Below are 20231 nucleotides of genomic sequence, written 5' to 3'. Positions count from 1 at the left end.
TTGTATCAGATCTCAGACGAGAGGCCCTCAGCCCCTGTCCTACACCGCGGTGAAAAACACCTCCCTTTTTAAGGATTACCATCTATAATTCTATATTTTCCAACAATCTGCACCTTTTGTCAGATATCAGATGAAAGGCCCTCAGCCCCTGTCCTACCCCTCGGTGAAAAACACCTACCTTATTCATGATTACTACCTATAATTCGATTTTGTCCCACAATCTGTACGTTGTGTCAGACCTCAGGCTATAGGGCCTGAGTCCCAGTCCTACCCTTCGGTAAAAAACACTTCCCTTATTTATGACTGCCATCTATTATTCTATGGGCCAGATTTACAAGGCCCTAGCGACTCTTAGCGCCGCACTATTGTCACTTTTCTACGCTATTGTAGCATTAAGGAGGCCATTCTCCTTAACCATATTTACAAAGAGGTGCAATGCTTGCATTGTGCCAATCTGTAACACCTTGCGCCACATTATTCCTGCACCAGGCATAATGTATGCAAGGGGGGCATTCCCCCGAAGGAAGGCCCTTAAAAATGGCACAATGAAATGCAGTATTTTTTGCATCATTTCTAACGCCTGGCATTAAAATGACACGCCCATTACTTTCAGTGGGCCTCCCGGTTCGATGCAGGATTAGTGCCACAGTTTATGGGGCTAATCCTGTAAAATACCACAATAGCGTCATAAATTTTGACGCTATTGTCCTAACGTTCGCCATGGTGTGCTGTATTGTAAATACGCCGCTCACATGATGTTGTTAGGGGGGTGCAGGGTGACGCACGAAAAGTAGCGTATCATAGCTGATGTACCACTTTCTTGTAAATCTGGCCCTATATTTTCTCACAATCTGCACCCTCAATCCCCGCCCACTTGCCCTCACCCAGGAAACGCACAATGCGCCGCAGTAGTGGGTTGAAGTAGCAGCAGTCCCCGGAGATGATGGTCTTTTCCTCCCGCCAGTTGGACTGCAGGAAGAAGGCAGTCAGCTCCCCTGCAAGGATCTGTAATGTGGGAGAAGAAGACTCAGAGAGCTCGTTAAAGAAACATATGTAACCCACTTGAAAAAGGCTACTGGCAAAAACACTGGGAGGTAACATTTTAAATATAGGACAGCAAGATAGAAAGTAGCTTGGAAACGTCCTTAAAATCAGTCAGAAGCCAGGGCGTCAGTGCTGGTGTTTTTATTTAAGGCCACTCTAGGTACCTGCCTTACTGCCACACCGAAAGGGGCCATGAGATAGCATCAGCCTGTCACAAATACACCCGGAAATTGCACAACTAGAGTAGAGTGAGCGCCCAAAAGGCGTGTGTCTGATAGTCCTTGCTCCGGAGCTGGCGGAAGTTGCGAAGTTAATAGGAAACAGATTTAGTATAAATTCTAAATGAAAAGATTGACGTTTAATTTATAAGTATGTTTAGTGGGATGTTTTGGAATGGTGTTTAATTTGTGCATCTCGCCCTTAACTCACACTTTGTGCATATCTATTTCATTTACCCTGTACTTCTCTACTTCCCCGCCCAGTTTAGTATTTCAACGAAGTTTCCAGGCGAGCAGCCGACAGTGCACTGATCAATTGTTCTGATCTGAGGAGAGCCCAGTTTCGTTTCTTGTGAAGGGGATGTCACAGTTCTTCAACTTCCTGGGATGGAGGCTTCTTGCCCAGAGATGCATAAATCCAGAATGTTCCTATGTGACCTACAATGGATTAATGTGCTTTAGTAAAACGGCATATTTTCCATCTGCCAGGAGAGGGCAGTGGCGGACCATAGTACTCCTCTTTTAGCACCGCGCAGCTTTTCATGGCATCGCTTGTTATGGTCTGGCATGACAGCGCTGCTAATTATGTGAGCAACACTAGACAGAGGCTTTGGCTCCAGCTACATGTTGGGAGTACTTGCTTTTTTTGTGTGCGTCCACATAAAAGTGTCAGCCGTCCATACCACGGTGATCATTTTGATTATTTATCCAGTTACCTAAGCTTGAAATGTCAGGGTCATACACATGCTATTGGAATGCTGTTAAGGTGTCTTAGATATCAATAGAATTTATGTTGTTTTTCTCTGGCGGTAGCAGCACGGATGGGAAGAGGGCAGTTACTAACCTACATAGAATTTTAGGTTTGGTTGAACAGTGCATCTGTCACCTGAGCTTTTAACCTCCACCAATATTATTCTACAGTTCTTAGCTTACACACAAATACATACTATTCCCATGATATGTACTTGTAGTGTTTCACATTACCAATCCGCATTCCTTTAAAGCCAGACCTATTGGCATTGCCAGTACTTGTGTGTTTTAGATTTCATGGCATGCCACTGCATTATTACTCATGGGCACAAGTAATCCTGCTGATGGGGAACCCTTTCCTGTTGGCTTTTTATTTTGAAACAAACAGAAGGCGAAGGAGGAATGCCTGAAAGTAGTCTAACCACTGACAATTAGGGTATTTCAACCCATCTTTTTTCAGCAGGCCGACCTTATGCGAATTAGCACTGACCCTGCGTCTCATTTTAACAGTCCATCCCGAACTTCCGGGCAAGTCACCCTCCAGAAGGGACCACAAGCAACCCCAGACTGCTTTCTGCCTTATTGGGCCTCATCAGTTAAGTATAGCTAGTATTCTGTGGCACACCAAGGCAAACAACCTAGATCTCAGCATAACCTTGGCCACCCATGGTGTTACATCAGACACACAGAGGGTTATGGGAAGAAGGCCTGAAAGTAGTTTAAACACTTTCCATCACCCTGGATAGCACTCTAACCCACTGCTTTTCATTCACTGTGCCAGTCTAGACAGATGCCTGCACACGGCCTGGGAATGCTTGTCTTCTATTCTGAAGGGGTGAAAAACTATGGTTTGGAATGCTACCCAGAGCAATTGCCAGTGCTTTAATGTATTTGCAAACTTTCCATCCATCACCCTTTTGTGTGTGGCTTTTTATTTTAATCTGCTGAGTTTAGGAACTCTCTTTTGACTTCCTGGCCATCTTGTGTGGGTCCTCACTGTGGGGGCTGCTCAGCAGCAATGAAGCCAGCGCTTAATTTGTGCCAGTGTTTGCACATATTTATGAGAGTTCTCCACAAGGTCATCCTATGTGTCTATTTTGTAGCAGAGCACACCAGTGATGTTTAACTGTTTAACATTCACTTGAAAAAAAAAAAAAAATCATTCCCAAGCCAAATGTCACACATTTGAGTGCGACTGTTAGCAGGTAAAAGCACTGGCAGTCAGCATCAGTGGCAAGAGGTGTGGGTGATGCCCGCTGCAGTGGACTCCAGCAAAATCATTTGAAGCTTGGCAAGTTATTTACAAATTGGGCACTGAATGAAGCAAATCGACAAGAGAAAAAAGTGCGTAATCGATTAGGAAAAGCAGAGTACTGGAATAAGACAGATATTTTATTTACCAAATCCTGCATAGTCATTGCATTCCACTGCAAAAAGACACCTAAATATATAGTGTAGACAAAGTGGCAAATGATTAAGGTGTATTTATGTTGCAGGGAGGCCACCTCACTTCATGCCACCATTGACGATGTTTCCAGTCTCAGGCTTCCATGTCACAACCTGATACGTTCTGGGTATTGCAGTATTGCATAATATATATGGCACAGAACCAAGGAGCACACATAACCCAAAAATAGTGCAATGCAGGACAGTAACCAAAGTGTCTGCTGTGCGTTGCTCTAGGGGTGGAGAGAATCACTGGCATCTATTAAGATACAGCAATGCTATCCTCTTCATTCTCTTCTCCGTGGTTGGCACACAGTCATGCTGCCTAGTGCCAAGCACACAACTTTGCAATATTGGGCAAAAGTGTGTGAGTGTGATGTTTAATATAGGTTTTGTACCACAAGGGTAACTTACCTGTACAAAATACTGTGGTTAGACAAACTTAAAACACTTTTCACACATTGAATGTGTGCTGTACAGTACAGCACATATGTAATATGAGAAAAGTTAGGAGAAATAAAAACATTTCTTCTTGTTAGTGCCTAGTGCTCCCAGGAGACGTTATTTCGTGGCGCAAAAACCCTGTATACCAATCTTAGTGGATGGGACTTTCTTTCAAAACCATGGCTTGTAGTATGGGTACGCCGATGTACCTCACTTGGGACAACTCCATGACCCAAATTAGCGCAGAGCTATATTTGCATTACTTTCAAGGCTACTTCCCAGTGCAAAAAGTTGGCACCACTTTCTATCACTCTGGGGAAATGCAGAGTGTTGCTAAATCTGCCCGAAAGTTTAACCATGTTTCGGACAGAGAATGTTAAGTCACCTAAACCTAACCCTCCCCCTGCCACCTTATAGGGTCACATTCTGATATTGACACCTTTTAAGGCTTTACCATCTGTTTCTGGTTTATTATCACTATTTTTGGTTTAGGACTGTTTGGAGGCACACTTCCAGTCTTTGGGGTTGATTTAGAGTTTGGCATAGAATGTATTCCATCGCAACAGCCGCAGAGTACCCTCTCCGCCCAATTGAAGGTCCTCTAACCTGATTACAGTCAGGCAGACATTAAGGGCCAGATTTATGCTGGCCTTGCGCCTTTCCAACGTCACATTAGTGTAATTTTTTTACACTAATGTGGCGTTGGAAGGGGAAAAATGCTGCGCCATATTTACAAAGTGGCACAATGCTTGCATTGCGCCACTTTGTAACCTCTTACGCAACATTATGCCTGCACCAGACATAATGTATGCAAGGAGGGCTTTCCTGTGCTAAGGGGGAATCTGTGAGATTTCTTTGTGCCATTTTTATCAGCATTTTTTAATGCCTGCTAAATGCAGGCGTTAAAAAGAGGATCCCATTGATAACAATGGGCTCTGGGTGCTTTGCAGGATTAGTGTAAAAAATGATGACGCTAGTCACCCTAACTACCACCATGTGCACAATATTTTAAATACGGCATTACCATAGTGGCGTTAGGGGGGCTAAGGGGCGCAGGAAAAGTGGCGCTGCACTAGGTGCAGCATCACTTTTCATAAATCTGCCCCTAAGTATGTCAGCAACAGAGACTACTCTAGTCAATGACTAGAGATTTCCGCTGGGCTGATGGACAGCTCTAAATTCAGAGTATAGGTACTCTGTCTGGGCAACAGAGTATTTTACTCAATCACCATGATGGAGTACAATCTGAACTCTATATCAAGCCAAAAACACCGAAACCACAATGCTCTGAGGCTATAATGATGGTTTGAAGCTTCTAAAAAAACAAATAAATAAAGTGCTAAAGAGCAGACTGGTATAAGGTGCAAGACTATTATGGGGCGTAAAGGGCATGCAGAGTGGCATGACACAGGGTGGTAGTGGTACAGTTGTATATAAATGTAATTGCATGGGTTCGAAATGCAACTCGGTGGCTACTGCCCTCAAACATGCCATAGAATTAGTCGGTACGGTAGTCATGTTGTTGGAGATGATGGCTGATTTGCGGGTTATCTGCAAATGACACATTCTCAAATCCAAAGGAATGGACCAGCTCAGCAACAGATAGCATATAGGTATTAAAAAGCATCAGACTCGAAGATGAGTCTTGAAGACTTGTCCCAGCTGCACCCCATGAATGAGTGCCTTGTATGGGCTGCACATGATTTGCGGTGGGGTAGTAGCACCTGGATGCTTGACCGCCTTAATGCATTGCTCCTATAATGCCAGGTGGGCTTCCATGGGTTCTAGATATTTTCAATCTGTTAGAAAAACACTGGTGTCTTGGAATTACCCAATATGGGTCTAGTCATATTTACACCGCAGTGAACAACTTAGTGCAGTGGCCCCCTAGCTGTGCCCAGTGGCGTAATGCAAAATGATGTGCTGCAGAAAGTGAATAAGAACCCCTCTGTCTCCCGTATCTCACAGATATGTCCAGGGGCTAAATGAGGGCCCGGCAAGATTTTGAGAGCCCCATTCAGGCTGGGCCCCCTGCACCACAGGGCTATAAGAGTTTTTGTTAAGCCCCTGGCTGTGCCCCAGCTGGGTCTTGGTGGTTCAGTAGATGGAAGTTAGGACCTTCTGAGACGTCAGTCGTGCTTGACATGCCCTTGTGCCACTGTAGGAGATATGCGAACGGAGAGTCATGTATTTGACCCTGGAGCATTATCCTCTTCCCAGAATGCCCCGGTGTCTTGACTGTCCTACTCTGACTAACCCAATATGCACCGCACCAGCCCTGGTGCCGAGAGATATTGACTGCCTCACCTCCATCTGTCGAGCTCACTATCTGTGCTTCACTGTCGATTGGGCTTTCTGTAGCGCTGTCAAGTCCCCTCAAGCATGGGTGACAGGGCCCTAATATAAATTAGCTGGGCCGATCTTGACAACAAAAGTACCTAATTTATGCCCCTTTCCCACATCCACTAAATAGCATTTTCAGTGCATATAACTCCTATTAAGACTACAAATTACTGCTTTCACAAATCACTATACCTTCACCATACCACTGCCAACTTTTCCCACCTCCACCTCCACCAACCCCTACCAGTGCCCTAAACAACTGTAACCACCAACTAGCCACCAGAAACCCCGCCACACCACTATCAGCTATTGCCACCACCAGCCATTCTCATTTCCATCACCCACTAACACCAATCAGCTACTAATTCCAAAACCAACAACTGTTTCCACTCTTGCAATTCTATCTTTACGGTTCTTTAGTTTGTGTACTTAGATTAATGATGTGATTTTGTTCTAAAGGACTTCTATTTTGCCATGCTTAGAAACCTCTTGTCAATTGTCTTGCATGTTACACATAATAAACATAAGCATAAACAACTTGTGCCACCTACCACCAACTGTTCCTTTTTTCACCCACCCTCACAACTCTACTATCAACAATTATAACCTATTCTGCTTCCATCAACACCCTCCACAACACTATTCACACCACATTGATCTCCAGTTCAACAGCCCACTTACCACACCTGCAATAGCCCTCCTTCACAATCCATCCCACTTTTACCAACCACCACTACCCCAACTCCAAACTCACACTAATGTTTCTAAAAACAACCACCTACAACTTCAACAATCCCACCATTATCCCACCCAAACCTCACAGACATCACTCCCTTTAAAACAAAAAAAATACCATCTGGCCAAAACAACCCTCTGCACCAGTCCCGGTCATCGCCGCCACCAGAAACTACCTGAAACAACCACTATTGCTCCTTCAACCCAACCTCACCCAATGATCAATGATCACATGATTACCGTCAACACCAATCTCCACTTCCATCACTGCCAAGCCACAACCTCCACATTGACCAACACCTTAATTCCACCACCTCAACTCACATTAAAGAAGAAATGTATCTCAACCACCAACCCTCACCACAATCCCACCAATACCGCCTGTTATCTTTACCTCTACCAACCCTCACAACCAATGGTGCAGTGCAGAATGATGGGGCCGACTGCAGAACTATAGGAGGGCCACCTGAATCTCCTATATCTCATAGATACTCATTGACCCTGGCCTGAACGTCGGCCCCCTGTAGCATTGAGGGGCCCCTGAAGGTTTGAGGGCTCCCCTGCACTGCAGGAGCTGGAGGAGCTTGTGCTAGGTCCCTACTCACCACTATCCCATCTCCAGCTCCACCATTACTACAGGCTTTTCCTTACAAAACCACTGCCTACCACCATCCTCACCCACCATCACCCCATATTTCTCCCACCATGCCCCAGCCTCCTTAGTACTGTGACAACAACTATACCCCGGAAACAGTGCTGGAAAGTAGGGGAATGTGCCAGATCCCAGTTCAGGCAGCAGTTTTTGCAAGGAAATAAGATTTTGCCTGGTGTCCTTTTTCGACACCGGGACAGAATTGAGCAGCGCTCGAACGTTGTCTGCATTCCTTTTGGTGCAGCAACCTGCAGGCAAGAAGAGGCCCTTCTTATTTTGAGCTCCAGACAAGCACAAACAAAGGCCTGATTTAAATGGCCTTCAGATCTTCTTTTCTTGTAGTATCATTCTGGCTGGAGTCATCTGGAGCCTAATACCTAGATGCCAATACAATGGAAGTAAACAAAGACACACAGTCTTTCCCTTCACAAGTAGTTTAGAGAAACTATGACTTGAAGGCAAGTTTTTGACTTTGTTCAGCGATCCTATGTAAAAGATGTGCAAGCACTGCAAGAATGCAGGATTTATATGTGTGCTTGAGTAATTACACAAATATTCATTTAAATGGCACCTACTAATTATTTTTTATCATTTAGTTCTTTTAAAGCTGTACTCATCTCAGTGTAGGGCGTCAGAACACTTTACATCACAGAGACATAAACATCAGTGTGTAAGTCAATGTACCGGAAATATTACTCAAGACAATGAGGGTTATAAGGTGTATGATTCACATATCATCCATAATGTAGGCATTATGGTCCAGTTTTAATAGCATTTTGTGTCATGGTTGTGCCACGTTTTTTTGGCACATGACACAAGATGATAGTTGAGATTTACACATAATTCAGATTTGCGTGGCTTTGCTTGGGATTTTTCACAAAAAGTATCCTAACGCAGCGCATGGCACTGCCTTGCGTTACTTTGCATTGGGGAAACATTCAATGGGTGCAGCATGAGCGTTTCCATGCATCAACCCATGGATTCTGACCAGTGCTTAATTTGTAAATAAAAATGTGCTGGTGCCAAAAGCAAACTCGCGGTTGCTGCAATTAAATGTGCCAGCACGGAATACTGAGGAAGCGTAATCCTAAAGCCATCTTACGCCTCTTTAATCCATTTATAACCACTTCCTGCCCCTTCAGCTTGCTCTTGCAGCTTTCTGCTTTCTCTCTTTGTGATGCTTTTTCGCTTTTCTCTTCCTCCGTCTTTCCCATATGTGTCTTTTGCTTGCAGTAAATGCCTGAGGTAGGCAAATAAGTACCCCCCCCCCCAAAAAAAATAAGTGCTGGTGCCCCACACATGAAACGCTGGCTCAAATTAAGCACTGATTCTGATGCAATTCTAGGTTTACTAAGGTGAGTAAATCTGGTATTGTGCCAAAATGCTATGCCTCCCTGAACCAGGTGTAACAAGGAGGCACATTTTTATTCCTCCTTGTTACCGCCTCTTTCTACGCATACTGCATTCTGCAGCACACAACGAAATAGGAAAATGCTGCTTAGGGTTGTTTTTGGCAGGCAGGAATCCCTTCCTACACAAAACAATCCTGCCCTTAACACAGGCACCTTTGTAACATGGTGTAAGGGTGCCTGCGTTGGCGCTAGGCAGCGCACAGTGCACCAGCATCTTGACTTGCTTTTTGCCCTGCCTTATGTGAAATGGTAGTAAATCTGGCTATACATGGTAAACCTGCATGGTTCCGAGAAACACAAAATGTACCACAGTAATTGTCTATACTAACAAGACTTTATTAAGTCCCAGAGGAGCCCTTCTTTGCAATCTTAGAATAACAACAGATTGTGGAAAAAAACAATAAGGATCAAAGCCCATTACTTACAGTTTGTGTGCAGCTCCTTGATGCTGGAAATAGATTTCTGTGCTATAGTAGAATGATTAAACCTTATAAACTGGAACAAACAAAATTATCTCACTGTCAAAAGCAGTAGCCCACTTACCTATCTAAACAAATACAAATCTCTTATCTGCAGGTTACACGTGTGTTTTGCAGCAGCCACATTAACCCTCTATGCTACTTTATGATTTAAAACTGTGATTGGACAAAACACAGAACTCAACTCTCCCAGAACTGAATTAACTACCAGAGTTATCTTATGCTGTTATAGTCCCCTTACAATTAATGGGCACACAAAGATCTCTGCAACAGGTGTATTAACCCTGTAAGATATTGCAGCCTCGTTGGGGCTAATTAAGTAAGCTAGAACAGATCTGCTGTCACATTTGTCCTTGTTATCCAATTTCGTTGCAGCATATTTAAAAAAAAATGTATATGTTGACTGTCAGATTCTACCCCTCGTGACTTCATCCTCTTTCTTCTACCACAGCTTGACCCTCCACTCATGGCTTCCCGGAGTATTTTTTTCCCAATTTCAGTGCTGCCCTAAAACGAATACCACCACAGGCTTTATGTACTCAATGCAATTCTGCAGTCGAGGGCCCATTAGGACCATAGGACGATCTCCTGGCAGATCAAAATATGTCTTCATTACAGCCCGACCTCGGCATTCTCCTGTATACCCTGCAAAGATGATGCACCTGCTCGTTCTGCAGGTTCAAATGTCCGGTTACTACCTATTTAACAATAGTGCTGAACCTGATTTTAAGTACTTCCGACTTCGGAATATTAGGGATCTGTAACATTGATCTGCCCAGTATCACACGATCTGATCACACAGGGGAGGCTTTGAAACTAGAACACCTTATTACTGGTTCCGGTGATGACAACTTAACCAGTGGACCACGTCTCTTCTGCAAAGACCCCCCCAGGAGAGGTTGAGCTAGTCCTGCCTCAGCCTAGAGTTGTTCCATCTGGGGTGCATTCTTAATCCTAACTAGCATCTTAAGTGTACGGAAGAATTCAGTAAAAAATAACGAATCACCAGTGCTCCGTTATTTCATGGAGGTTATTTGGGGGCAGGATCCGGCTGCGATAGGAGGACTGTAGGCTGTGTCCACTGCTCTGAGTGCAATGCTTACTGTTTCTAAAAAAAAGCCTCCTTATTGATGCATGTGGCTTCTGACAGGGACATTTTAAGGATGTAGTGGCTCTGGGCCAAGTATAATTTGTGGGGTCGTGTTCTGAACAGCTTTGAATTTATCATCCAATTTCAGCTCTTTCACCAGGTCACTGACAGTGCACAAGCACACAAGTCCAAATTTTAAATGCGTTTGCATCAAATATTCAGAGGCAGTGACTGCGTTTTCAATAATACTGCAGCAGCTCACTAATATTATTCCAAATAATCTTTGTGATGCCCCCATCTCTCATATGTGAGGTCCTGTTTTGATCTAAAGTACTTTTTATGGCTGCTGCATAGTGTTGAAAAACAAAACATTCTCTGCAAAATGTTTGCAGTAGACTCCCATAAATCACCCACGTTAAAAATCAATTAAAGGAAATGGTATTTAGAGCAATCTATTTAAGAATTATTCAAGGTGATCAGGGCAAGACTCTGCGGCACAAAGTTAGCTCTATCAGCCAACCCCTCTCACCCCCCTCCTCACCCCCCCCCCCCCCCCCCACCCCCCCCATTTGAATGCTAGGGGCTTGGGCTAGGGCCCACTTTGTCCATGCCTTATAACACTTCTGGTACCTGATGCTTGCACTCAGTTGTGGCGCCCCCTCAATCCCGCCCCTCCCATTTCCTCCACTATGTGCTTTCTGGCCATATGTGGCACATTGTGACCCACCTGGCTGCTGACCTGGGCGCGCAAGATCTGTCTCACTCAGATCTGTGAGTGCCATGTCAGAGGCGTGAGCGTGGAGGGGCCTATCTGCCAGTGTCAGACCGGGCCGCCAAGGAGATGAGAGGGGCTTTACAGTACGGGAGGGCACAATAGGCCTGTCCACTGGCGTCAGACAGAGCTGGCGTCCAGTCTAAGTGGGGGAGCCGGGAAGGGGCGGAGGGACATTCCTAGCTGGCAGGGAGGGAGCAGGAGGGAGGCACTGAGAGTTGTCCGCTGCTATCAGATCAAACATTGGAGTCAAGGACCTGAGGGGCAGCTAGAGCAGGTGGTGAGAGCGGAGGGGGAGCGCCTTGAAGAGCAAGGCGCTCGCAGGCTGTTTGCTGACGTGAGGTTAGAGGAGAGGGGTTAATGGAGGTGGACATAGCGAGCAGGCGGGGAAAACTGATGGGTCTAGAGTCTAGACTCTAGAGGGAATAAAAATGAGGCACTTGAAACATTGACCATAGGAGCAAGGAGGGCAATCAGAGCAGAGCGATAACAGCCGAAGTTGTAGGGAGGGGCCCTCGCAACAGAAAGATAACACTACTCAAGCAGGGGCAGGGCCCCAGGGCGCATGGCGGTAACGCTGCCTTTGACGCACAATGTAGCCCTCGGAATATAGAGATGTAGATACCCACGGAGCCAGAAGGACCTCAGAGCAGAGAAATAACGCTATCTTGGAGCAGGACGGACCCACGGGACAGAGAGATGACAGTCCTGAAGGAGTACCAAAGGGCCCCCAAGGCAGAGAGACGACACTACCCAGGAGAAGGAAGGGACCCTCAGAACAGTGAGATTATATTACCTATGGAGCAGGAAGGGCCCCCAACACGCTGAGATAACACTACCGAGGGAGTAGGGAAGGGCCCCCAGAATGGAGAGATAACACTATGTATGAAGCAGGAAGGGGTCCTCAGTAGTGCTTAATTTATGTTTGTTGTTTCCGGTGCAGAGCACCGACACTTACTTTTCATGACCGGCACCTATGTTTCTGCCTCAAGCATTTGTTGCGAGCAAAAGACACATATGGGAAAAACGAAAAGGCGTCACAATGGGAGAAAGCAAAAAGCTGCAAGAGTGAGCTGAAGGGGCAGAGAGTGGCTGTGAATAGATTAAGGAGGCCCGATATGGCTTCAGTATTGGGCTGCTTCAGTAATCCATGCTGGCACATTTCATTGCAGCAGCCGCGTGTTTAAGAGCTTTGGGCACTGGCACGTTTTTATTTACAAATTAAGCACTGACAGGACATTAAAATGAGACCCTCCCCAGAGCAGAAAGGGACAATCATAAAAGACAGTTAACACTATCCGTGAAGAAGGAAGGGACACACAGAATATGTCTGCTAAGGGAACAGGAAGTGCCTTACGGACTTCAGTGAAGGCATTTTACCTGGACCAATGACGGAGCAGTGCGGGATGGGAGGACCGGTCACATAGTGCAGGGGCACTTACCGTCAGCGTTGGGATTACGGTTACCAGGGAGTAGACCAGCACCGGCGGGGCCCTGCTCAGGTCCTCCGGCCCAGGGAACGGCTTGGCGTAGGCACTGTCGTAGCAGAAGAAGCCCTGGATGTGCACTGGAAAGGTGTCCGCATATTCAAAGTGGTAAGCCAGCACCACCGTTCCCGCCATGATCACCACCTGGAAGTAGAACATGGCCATCTTGAGTAAAGGTCAGCAGACGAGAGAGGGCCCTACAGAGGAAGCAGACACTGGGCTACAGCTACAGCCGCCAAGAAAGGAAAAGCCAGACTGAAATGGATAGGGTCGAAATGGGCGTCCCTGGAGCGGTCCAAATTCCCCTCATTACGCCCTGGCAAGCCTTTGCCCCTCCTCGCTCCTGCCTCTTCTTGTTTCCCCGCGTGGCTTTCTTTTTACGCTTTGTTGCATCCTGTAGCAGCGAATCACATCAGGCGAAGCCAGTAAGTTAAAGGGAGCAGGGGCTCGCTCGCTCTACCGCACGCGCTGCTCCGAGGCTCCATCCATCCTGCCTGCCCTTTTCAACACAGCTTTTCGTGGTTCCTTGTGTCCCTTAATTTATGGTTCCTTTAGCCACTTGTTTAGTGCACACCAGATTTCTGTCTTGGATTTCGATTTGATGGATATCCTTAGCAAAGCTATTTACTTTTGTGTTTTGACTCATTTTTATACACAAATACAGATGGAAAACAATCTGCTTTTCTGTCTGTATTTATTCTTAAAATTGAAGGAAAGCAGAAAGCAGCTGCTCTTTTGAGTGACTCTCAGCGCTGTCGGTCGTGACTGCCAGGCCAGTGACTGTGTAGTCTGACCGTAAGGGAGATCGAAATAAAAAGGAGCTAGGCCCTCATTTACACGGGCATTGCCCACCGGAACGTCACTTTTACCGAATGTTCCAGTGGTGCAATGCCCTGCTCCATATTTAAAAAGTGGCGGTAAGTCACTTTTTGTGGCGTGCAATGGGTGTTGCTGTGGGCGTTCCACTGCAACACTCATTGCATTTTGACACTGCCCCAAATTTACGAGGATTCGTAAACCTGCGGCAGCGCCAAAATCTAACGCCATCCCAGGGGTGGTGTTGGCATGGTACAATGAGGAGTACTTTTATTTCTTTTCGTTTTTGCTTTTCCTATGTGTGGTGCATTCTGTTTGACTGCACACATAGGAAAAGCAAAACGCCATTAATGATTGTTTATATGCAGGAAGGTATCCCTTCTTGCACATAAAAAATCATTCCCTGCAACGTAGGCACTCTTTTACCACAGTGCAAGGGTACCTGCGTTGGCACTAGGCAACTCATTTTAGAGATAGGAAAAACACAGAGGTGTGCCGTATTGTATTAAATACAGCGCATCCCTGCATTTCTGAAGTGACGGAGCATGGTGCTGCCAAAGTTGGTGAAGCGCCGGGGTGCACCACTTCTTAGTAAATTAGGCCCTTAGGGCCACATTTACAAAGACTTTTTGGCACACAACTCCACCAGAGCGTCATTTTTTAATGCTCCAGTGGCACAGTGTGCCAGCCAAAATTTACAAGGCCACACAAAGCCACCTTGTGTGGCTTTTCATAGCCTTGTAAAAATGGCCTGCGTTCCATGGGTGTTGATTGTGGTGTTCCCACGAAACACCCACGGAACCTGAAGGATTCTGACGCATTCACAGATTTACAAGTCTGGGAATGCGTCAGATTTCTACAGTGTAAGAATGACACAATCGGGAGAAATATCTTAATTTCTCCCCGTTTTTTCCTCTTTGTGTGCGAAGAAAACACCACTTGTGATTTTTTTGTGCAGGAAAGTTTCCCTTCATGCATAAAAACAATCATCCCCACAGCACAGGCCACCTTGCACCATGGTGCAAGGGTGCCTTCGTTGGCGCATGGCAGCAATTTGTGCACCAACGCAGGCGGAAAGGACAGAAATGCACCAAATCTTGTAATTACGGCACATTTCTGCACTTTTCCGGTGACGCAAAGTGGCGCAGCAAGGCACTTGCTGCATTGCCCTGTGCCGTTGGCCTTGTAAATAAGGCCCTACATTTGTTAATGAAGCTTATGTAGCTCCAGTTTGGTACCAGTGTTTTTATATTTTCAGATGAGCATTGTTGTATTATTTATTGTTGCACATGGCACTAAGGGCCAGATGTAGCAAAGGTTTTTACCCATTCTGTGTCTATGGGAAAAAGTTTTCGTACATATGGCCCTAAATCCCTTAGCCCGTTTGGTGCATGTGTCAGCCAATGGACCACAAACGCACTACCTCCTGGTGTGGGTCCTGACCATTGGCCGACACCAGGGAGGACTCTAACAAATGCTCTGGTGCAAAGCACTGGAGGATTTTTTAAAATGTTTAAATGCCCTCGGAAGAGGCGGAAGAGCTTCTGCGTCTCCTCCCGCTCCCCCACCAGGCCATCTGTGACCTCAGCACACTGCACGGTGCGCTGAACTCACAAACCCCCTCCAGAGCGGCTCCGAGGAAGCAGGTAAGGTTTGCTCCTGCATCCAGTGGGATTTTTAAATGCCCCCATGTTTGCTGGAGGCATCACTGGCAAGGGGGAAGTCTCCCCTTTCCACCAATGCCTCCAACAAGCAGATTCCTGATCATGGATCGCAGCACCCCGCGATCCATGATCAGCAATCCCACTAGGCCTTACCAGGCCACCAGGGATAAGTAAGAAATGAAGACCGCAAGGGAGGTCGGCCCACATGGTAACAGCCGGCCCCCCAGGGAAACCATGCATGTAGAATTTTTTTTTAATATATATATATATATATATATATACATATATATATATATATATATATATATATATATATATACACCCACACAGTGAGAGAGACTCTATATCTCTCTATAAATAGATGAGGGCCCCAGGGAAACCGCACATTTATAAAAAAAAAAGTGATTTGTATATATATATTATATATATATATGTAGAGAAAGACTCTTCTTATATATAAATATTGAGAGAGAGTGTGTGAAAGAGATAGCTCTCTATGTGTGTGTATATATATATAAATATGTATATCTATATGTGTGTAGATAGGTATGTATATATATATATATATATATATATATATATATATATATATATATATATATACACACAACTTTTTGTGCAGCAATGAAAACATCAAGATAACCCTTGTGATTGCGTTCCTGCTTGAGAGAGAGATTAGCATTTTATAGTAGTTAAACCATAAAACTGCACAGAGGGTAACATATCTGCTGCAAAGAACAGAGTGCTTTAAAACAAATCAAAGTGATGTAAGAGGGGGAGAGGGAGAGATGAGGGGTCCTTTTGCTGGGTGGTAGTGAGGAAATAGAAGGAGGAGGTCATAAGACAAGGGCGGCAAAAATGATTGTTGCACTGGGCGCCACTAGCACTAAAGGCTGTGATGTTGGGTATGTTGCAAGGTAAAGTAATAATGCATCTTTTTTGTTTTTTGTTGTGTCTTTAGAGAACCAGCTGATTGAAGGAAGAAGTGAAGATAAGATCACTGACATTATGGTTGCACACACACACACACACACACACCAGCAATTTTGCTGACAAAATAGTTGCCTTCTACGTAGGCTAGTGGTTTAGTGGGACAGTTTAGCCAGTAGCAGAGATGGCGTCTCGTTGGATGACTGCTGCTGAAGCCATAACTCGAGGTATGGCGGACAGCTCTGAGGCAGCATCTGAGGGACAGGAAAATGGAGCAGAATCTGGAAGTGATTTTTCAGTCAGCGGCGCCCCATCTGACAGCACCTCTTCCAGTGATTTTGAGGGAGACAAAGAAGACAGTCGTGCTGTCCCTTCACAAGCACAGTCTGTGTAGCTAGCCCACTCAGAGAGCAGGTACATGCAGTGGCAAGCACAGATAGAATGCTCTCTTGGTGTTCCCCGATTTAGTTCAGCCCCAAATTCTACCTTTTACTGGTGACACTGATTGTAAAGTCGATACGGACAACTTTTTGCCAGTCGACTACGTCCATCTCTTTTTGGATGTTGAATTCCTTCGGCAACTTATGCAGCAAACAAATTTGCGTGCAGAACAATTTTTCTCTAGGGCCCCATTCTAGGGTATGCCAGTGGACTCCCACTTCACTGGCGGAGTTGAAGATATTTTTGAGCCTTATGCTCAAAATGGGATTAGTGCAGAAACTCACCTTGCGGTCCTACTGGATCACGGTTTCGGTAACCCCCGTCTTCGCACCATACACGGACAGAGATAGTTTTTTGCTATTGCAGCACATGCTGCATTTTAATGGCAATTCTGTTGCATTGCTCTGGGACCCTCAATCCATGACAGGGTGTTCAAAATTCGGCCTGTCGTGAAACACTGGTCTGCCAGGTTTCCAGAACTCTATACTCCTGGAAAGAATATAGCAGTCGATGAGTCCTTGATCCTGTACAAAGGGGGGTTGCTGTTCAGATATTACAGTGTAAGCAAAAACGCTTGCTATGGCATCAAGCTGTACATGCTGTGTGAGAGCTCTTCTGTCTTTGTGTACAGCTTTAGAGTGTATATAGGGAAGCAGTCTACTCTAAACCCTGCAGGTTGTCCTCCCACATGGGGCGTCACAGGGAAGATTGTATGGGAGCTTGTCCAGTCACTCCTTCACAAAGGTCATAACCTTTATGAGAACTATCTCGATACAGGAGTAGAGCTGTTCAGTGAGCTTTATAAAGATAGCACTATGGCCTGCGGTACAGTTCATTGTAACTGCAAAGGATTCCCGCAGGAGCTTGTTTGCAAGAAGCTCCAGAAATCCCAGAGTACTGCGTTGCGTTCCAACAAACTGATCGCAGTCATGTTCTCAGATAGGCGTGATGTATACATGCTCACTACAATTCATGATGAGAGCACTTTCTCCATCAAAGTTTGGGGTAAGATGGCCAAAATCCACAAGCCCACCTGTATATTTGATTTCAATAATCACATGGTCAGATTGGACAAGAACAGCTAGGTTCTTTAACCACACAGTGCGTGTTGTAAAACTGACACTTGGTACAAGAAACTGTTTACCCACATGATCCAGATGGCAACATACAATGCGTATGTTGTTTATTGTCAGACAACCACAGGAACACTCATGTCTTTCTTTGACTTCCAGTTGTCTGCAATTGAAAGCCTCGCTGCTGCTACAGAACTAGCAGCCTCCACTTCATATGTTCTGGAGGATGTGTCAATGCTGCAGGAGTGACACTTTGCTAATCACATTCCTAGAACACCCAAAAAGGTTTGATCATGTTGTCGATGTAAAGTGTGCTAGAAGCAGGCAAAGAGACAGGAGAGTCATCTTTACTGTCCCCAGTGCCTTTCTCAGCCAGGCCTCTGTTTCCTTTCTTGCTTTACGTTGTATCATACTATAGCAAGGTTCTGGGCAATTGACTGAGGTGGAGCTGCCGTTGGATAAACCTTTCAGTGGCTGTGCATGGATATCAAACCTCAATGGGCCACTGCTTCGTTAGGCAAGCAGCCACAGAATTTTAGTTCATCTACTTCAGGAAATCATGGATTTCCGTATAGCCTGCTCGGCACCTTTTTCCTCTGTGAGAACATGGTAGGTGTTCTGTTCGATTAGCGTGCTTTAATGACCCCACACTGCACATACTAGTGGACAGAACATATGCCACATTGTCACGGAGTTCCCGGCATGGCAAAATGTTAAAGGTGTATTGGAATTTCGAAGTGCTTGTTAGGGAACTTATGTTTGCTACACAAGGACCATCAGAAGAACCAGAGTAAGTGCAATAACTCAAACACATGTCCTGTGAGATATATTCACCAACATTTCTACTTGTTTGAAAGTGTGCAAACTCAGTTTGTAGCTTCACTTTATATTTGTTTGACTTTTTACTTTAGAGACCTTAGGTAGTATTCACCATCATATCTGCCTTAGTTTCAAAGGTAGATATGCTCACTAAGTTCAAGAAATAGGCCTCACAAGGCATACTCGAACACCCCCAACTTGCATCCACAAAACTGGAAGGAGTTGGATTTAGCACAGTAAGTGCGCTCATGGTGCATGAAAGACATGTTTTCATCAGATTCAAGTAGCTAATGGCGGAAGGCATTAATATAGGTTATTAATTATATTGGCAATTATACAGGATTAGTCAGGACTCTGAAGAGGACAGAGACATGAACAGGTAGGAAAAGATTATGGTAGGTGTGCTTTCCCACGGATATTGCACAGGTAGAGGGCAGATAGTAAAGGTAGTACAGATGCACATCATCTACACCTATGGTTTCAAACCCATTGGTGCCACGCTGGCACTGAAGGACAATGACACATATGGGTCAGTGTTTGACCTGCTTGCCATGTTCATCCTCTGTCAGAACTTAGTAGATGTTCAATTTGCTGTATGATAAGTGCATTACAGTCACAGCACTGCACATAACAGTGGCTGGGACATATGCTACGTTCTCACGGACTACCCTGTGTGCCAAACACTACCCTTCTTTATAGTTTATGATGTTCTCTTTAGGGAACTTCATGAAAATTCCCCAGCATGTCTGCCTTAGTTTCAAAGTTAGATATGCTCGTTCAGTTCAAGGCATAGGCCTCACAAGACATACTCAGAAACCCCCAACTTGCATCCACAAACAGGCAGGAGTTGGATTTAGCACAGTGAGTGTGCTAAAGGCGCATGGAAAACATGTCTTCCTGAGCCTCATGTGGCAGTCATTGGTGTCATTAGTTAAGATTCCTTACTCATGCCTTCAGTAATGTTCAGGAAGAAGTAGGAAGTTATCTGACAGCTGGTAAAATGTAGTCAAACTCAGTCCATCCTGTGGCATATGAATGTGATGGGCCCTTGTCTGGCAGCAGTAAATTGACGTGTATGCCTTGATTGGTTGGATTAAACCCGTGGCCGGTGGTATGAAAGTGTTGTGTGTTGTGCGTGCGTGAGCAGTTGGTGCCATGAAGTGGCTTTATGGCTCACCTTCAGAAGGCTTGGTTTCAATATTCAGATACTTTGAAACAATAATTTCTGGAGGTGCTAAAACCAACCACTGTGTAAAAAACACATTTTCTGTGAATTTCTAAGAGGGAAAGTCCTGGTATCTGCAGGCAGCCACCAGTTTCCTACCACCTAGAGTTCCCCTAAGTCTCCAGAGAAAAACGTTGCCTCACTTATGTGGGTGCGCAAGTGATCGCGACAGGGAAGGGCCCGAAACCTATTGTGGAGACATGAAAATTACACAAAACAGCCTGTTTTTGTAAGACGGTCACCTGTGTCTTTGGTCCTGGGCTCGGAGGCCATATAGGGAAACCTACCAAACCCAGACATTTCTGAAAACTGGATACCCGGGGCAGTCCACAGAGGTATCGCGTGTGTGGATTCCACAACGTTTTCTTACCCAGAATACCCTGCAAAGGTG

General features: G+C 45.3%; 1 protein-coding gene across 2 annotated transcripts in view; it reads right to left on the bottom strand.

Moving 5' to 3' along the window:
• The window catches only part of PLPPR2 (phospholipid phosphatase related 2), a 98979-nt gene that overhangs the window by 52191 nt on the left and 26557 nt on the right, over positions 1-20231 (bottom strand). For both annotated transcript variants that reach the window (XM_069231876.1, XM_069231875.1), the window contains exons 3-4: positions 12828-13016; positions 885-1005 (exon numbers count right to left, since the gene is read on the bottom strand). In XM_069231876.1, the coding sequence (XP_069087977.1) occupies positions 885-1005; positions 12828-13016 (310 nt within the window). The remainder of the gene's footprint in view (positions 1-884; positions 1006-12827; positions 13017-20231) is intronic.

The sequence above is a fragment of the Pleurodeles waltl genome, chromosome 4_2 (assembly GCF_031143425.1).
Source record: "Pleurodeles waltl isolate 20211129_DDA chromosome 4_2, aPleWal1.hap1.20221129, whole genome shotgun sequence".
Lineage (NCBI taxonomy): Eukaryota > Metazoa > Chordata > Amphibia > Caudata > Salamandridae > Pleurodeles > Pleurodeles waltl.
Note: the sequence above shows the minus strand (reverse complement) of the source record. Positions and strands in the feature narration are given on the sequence as shown.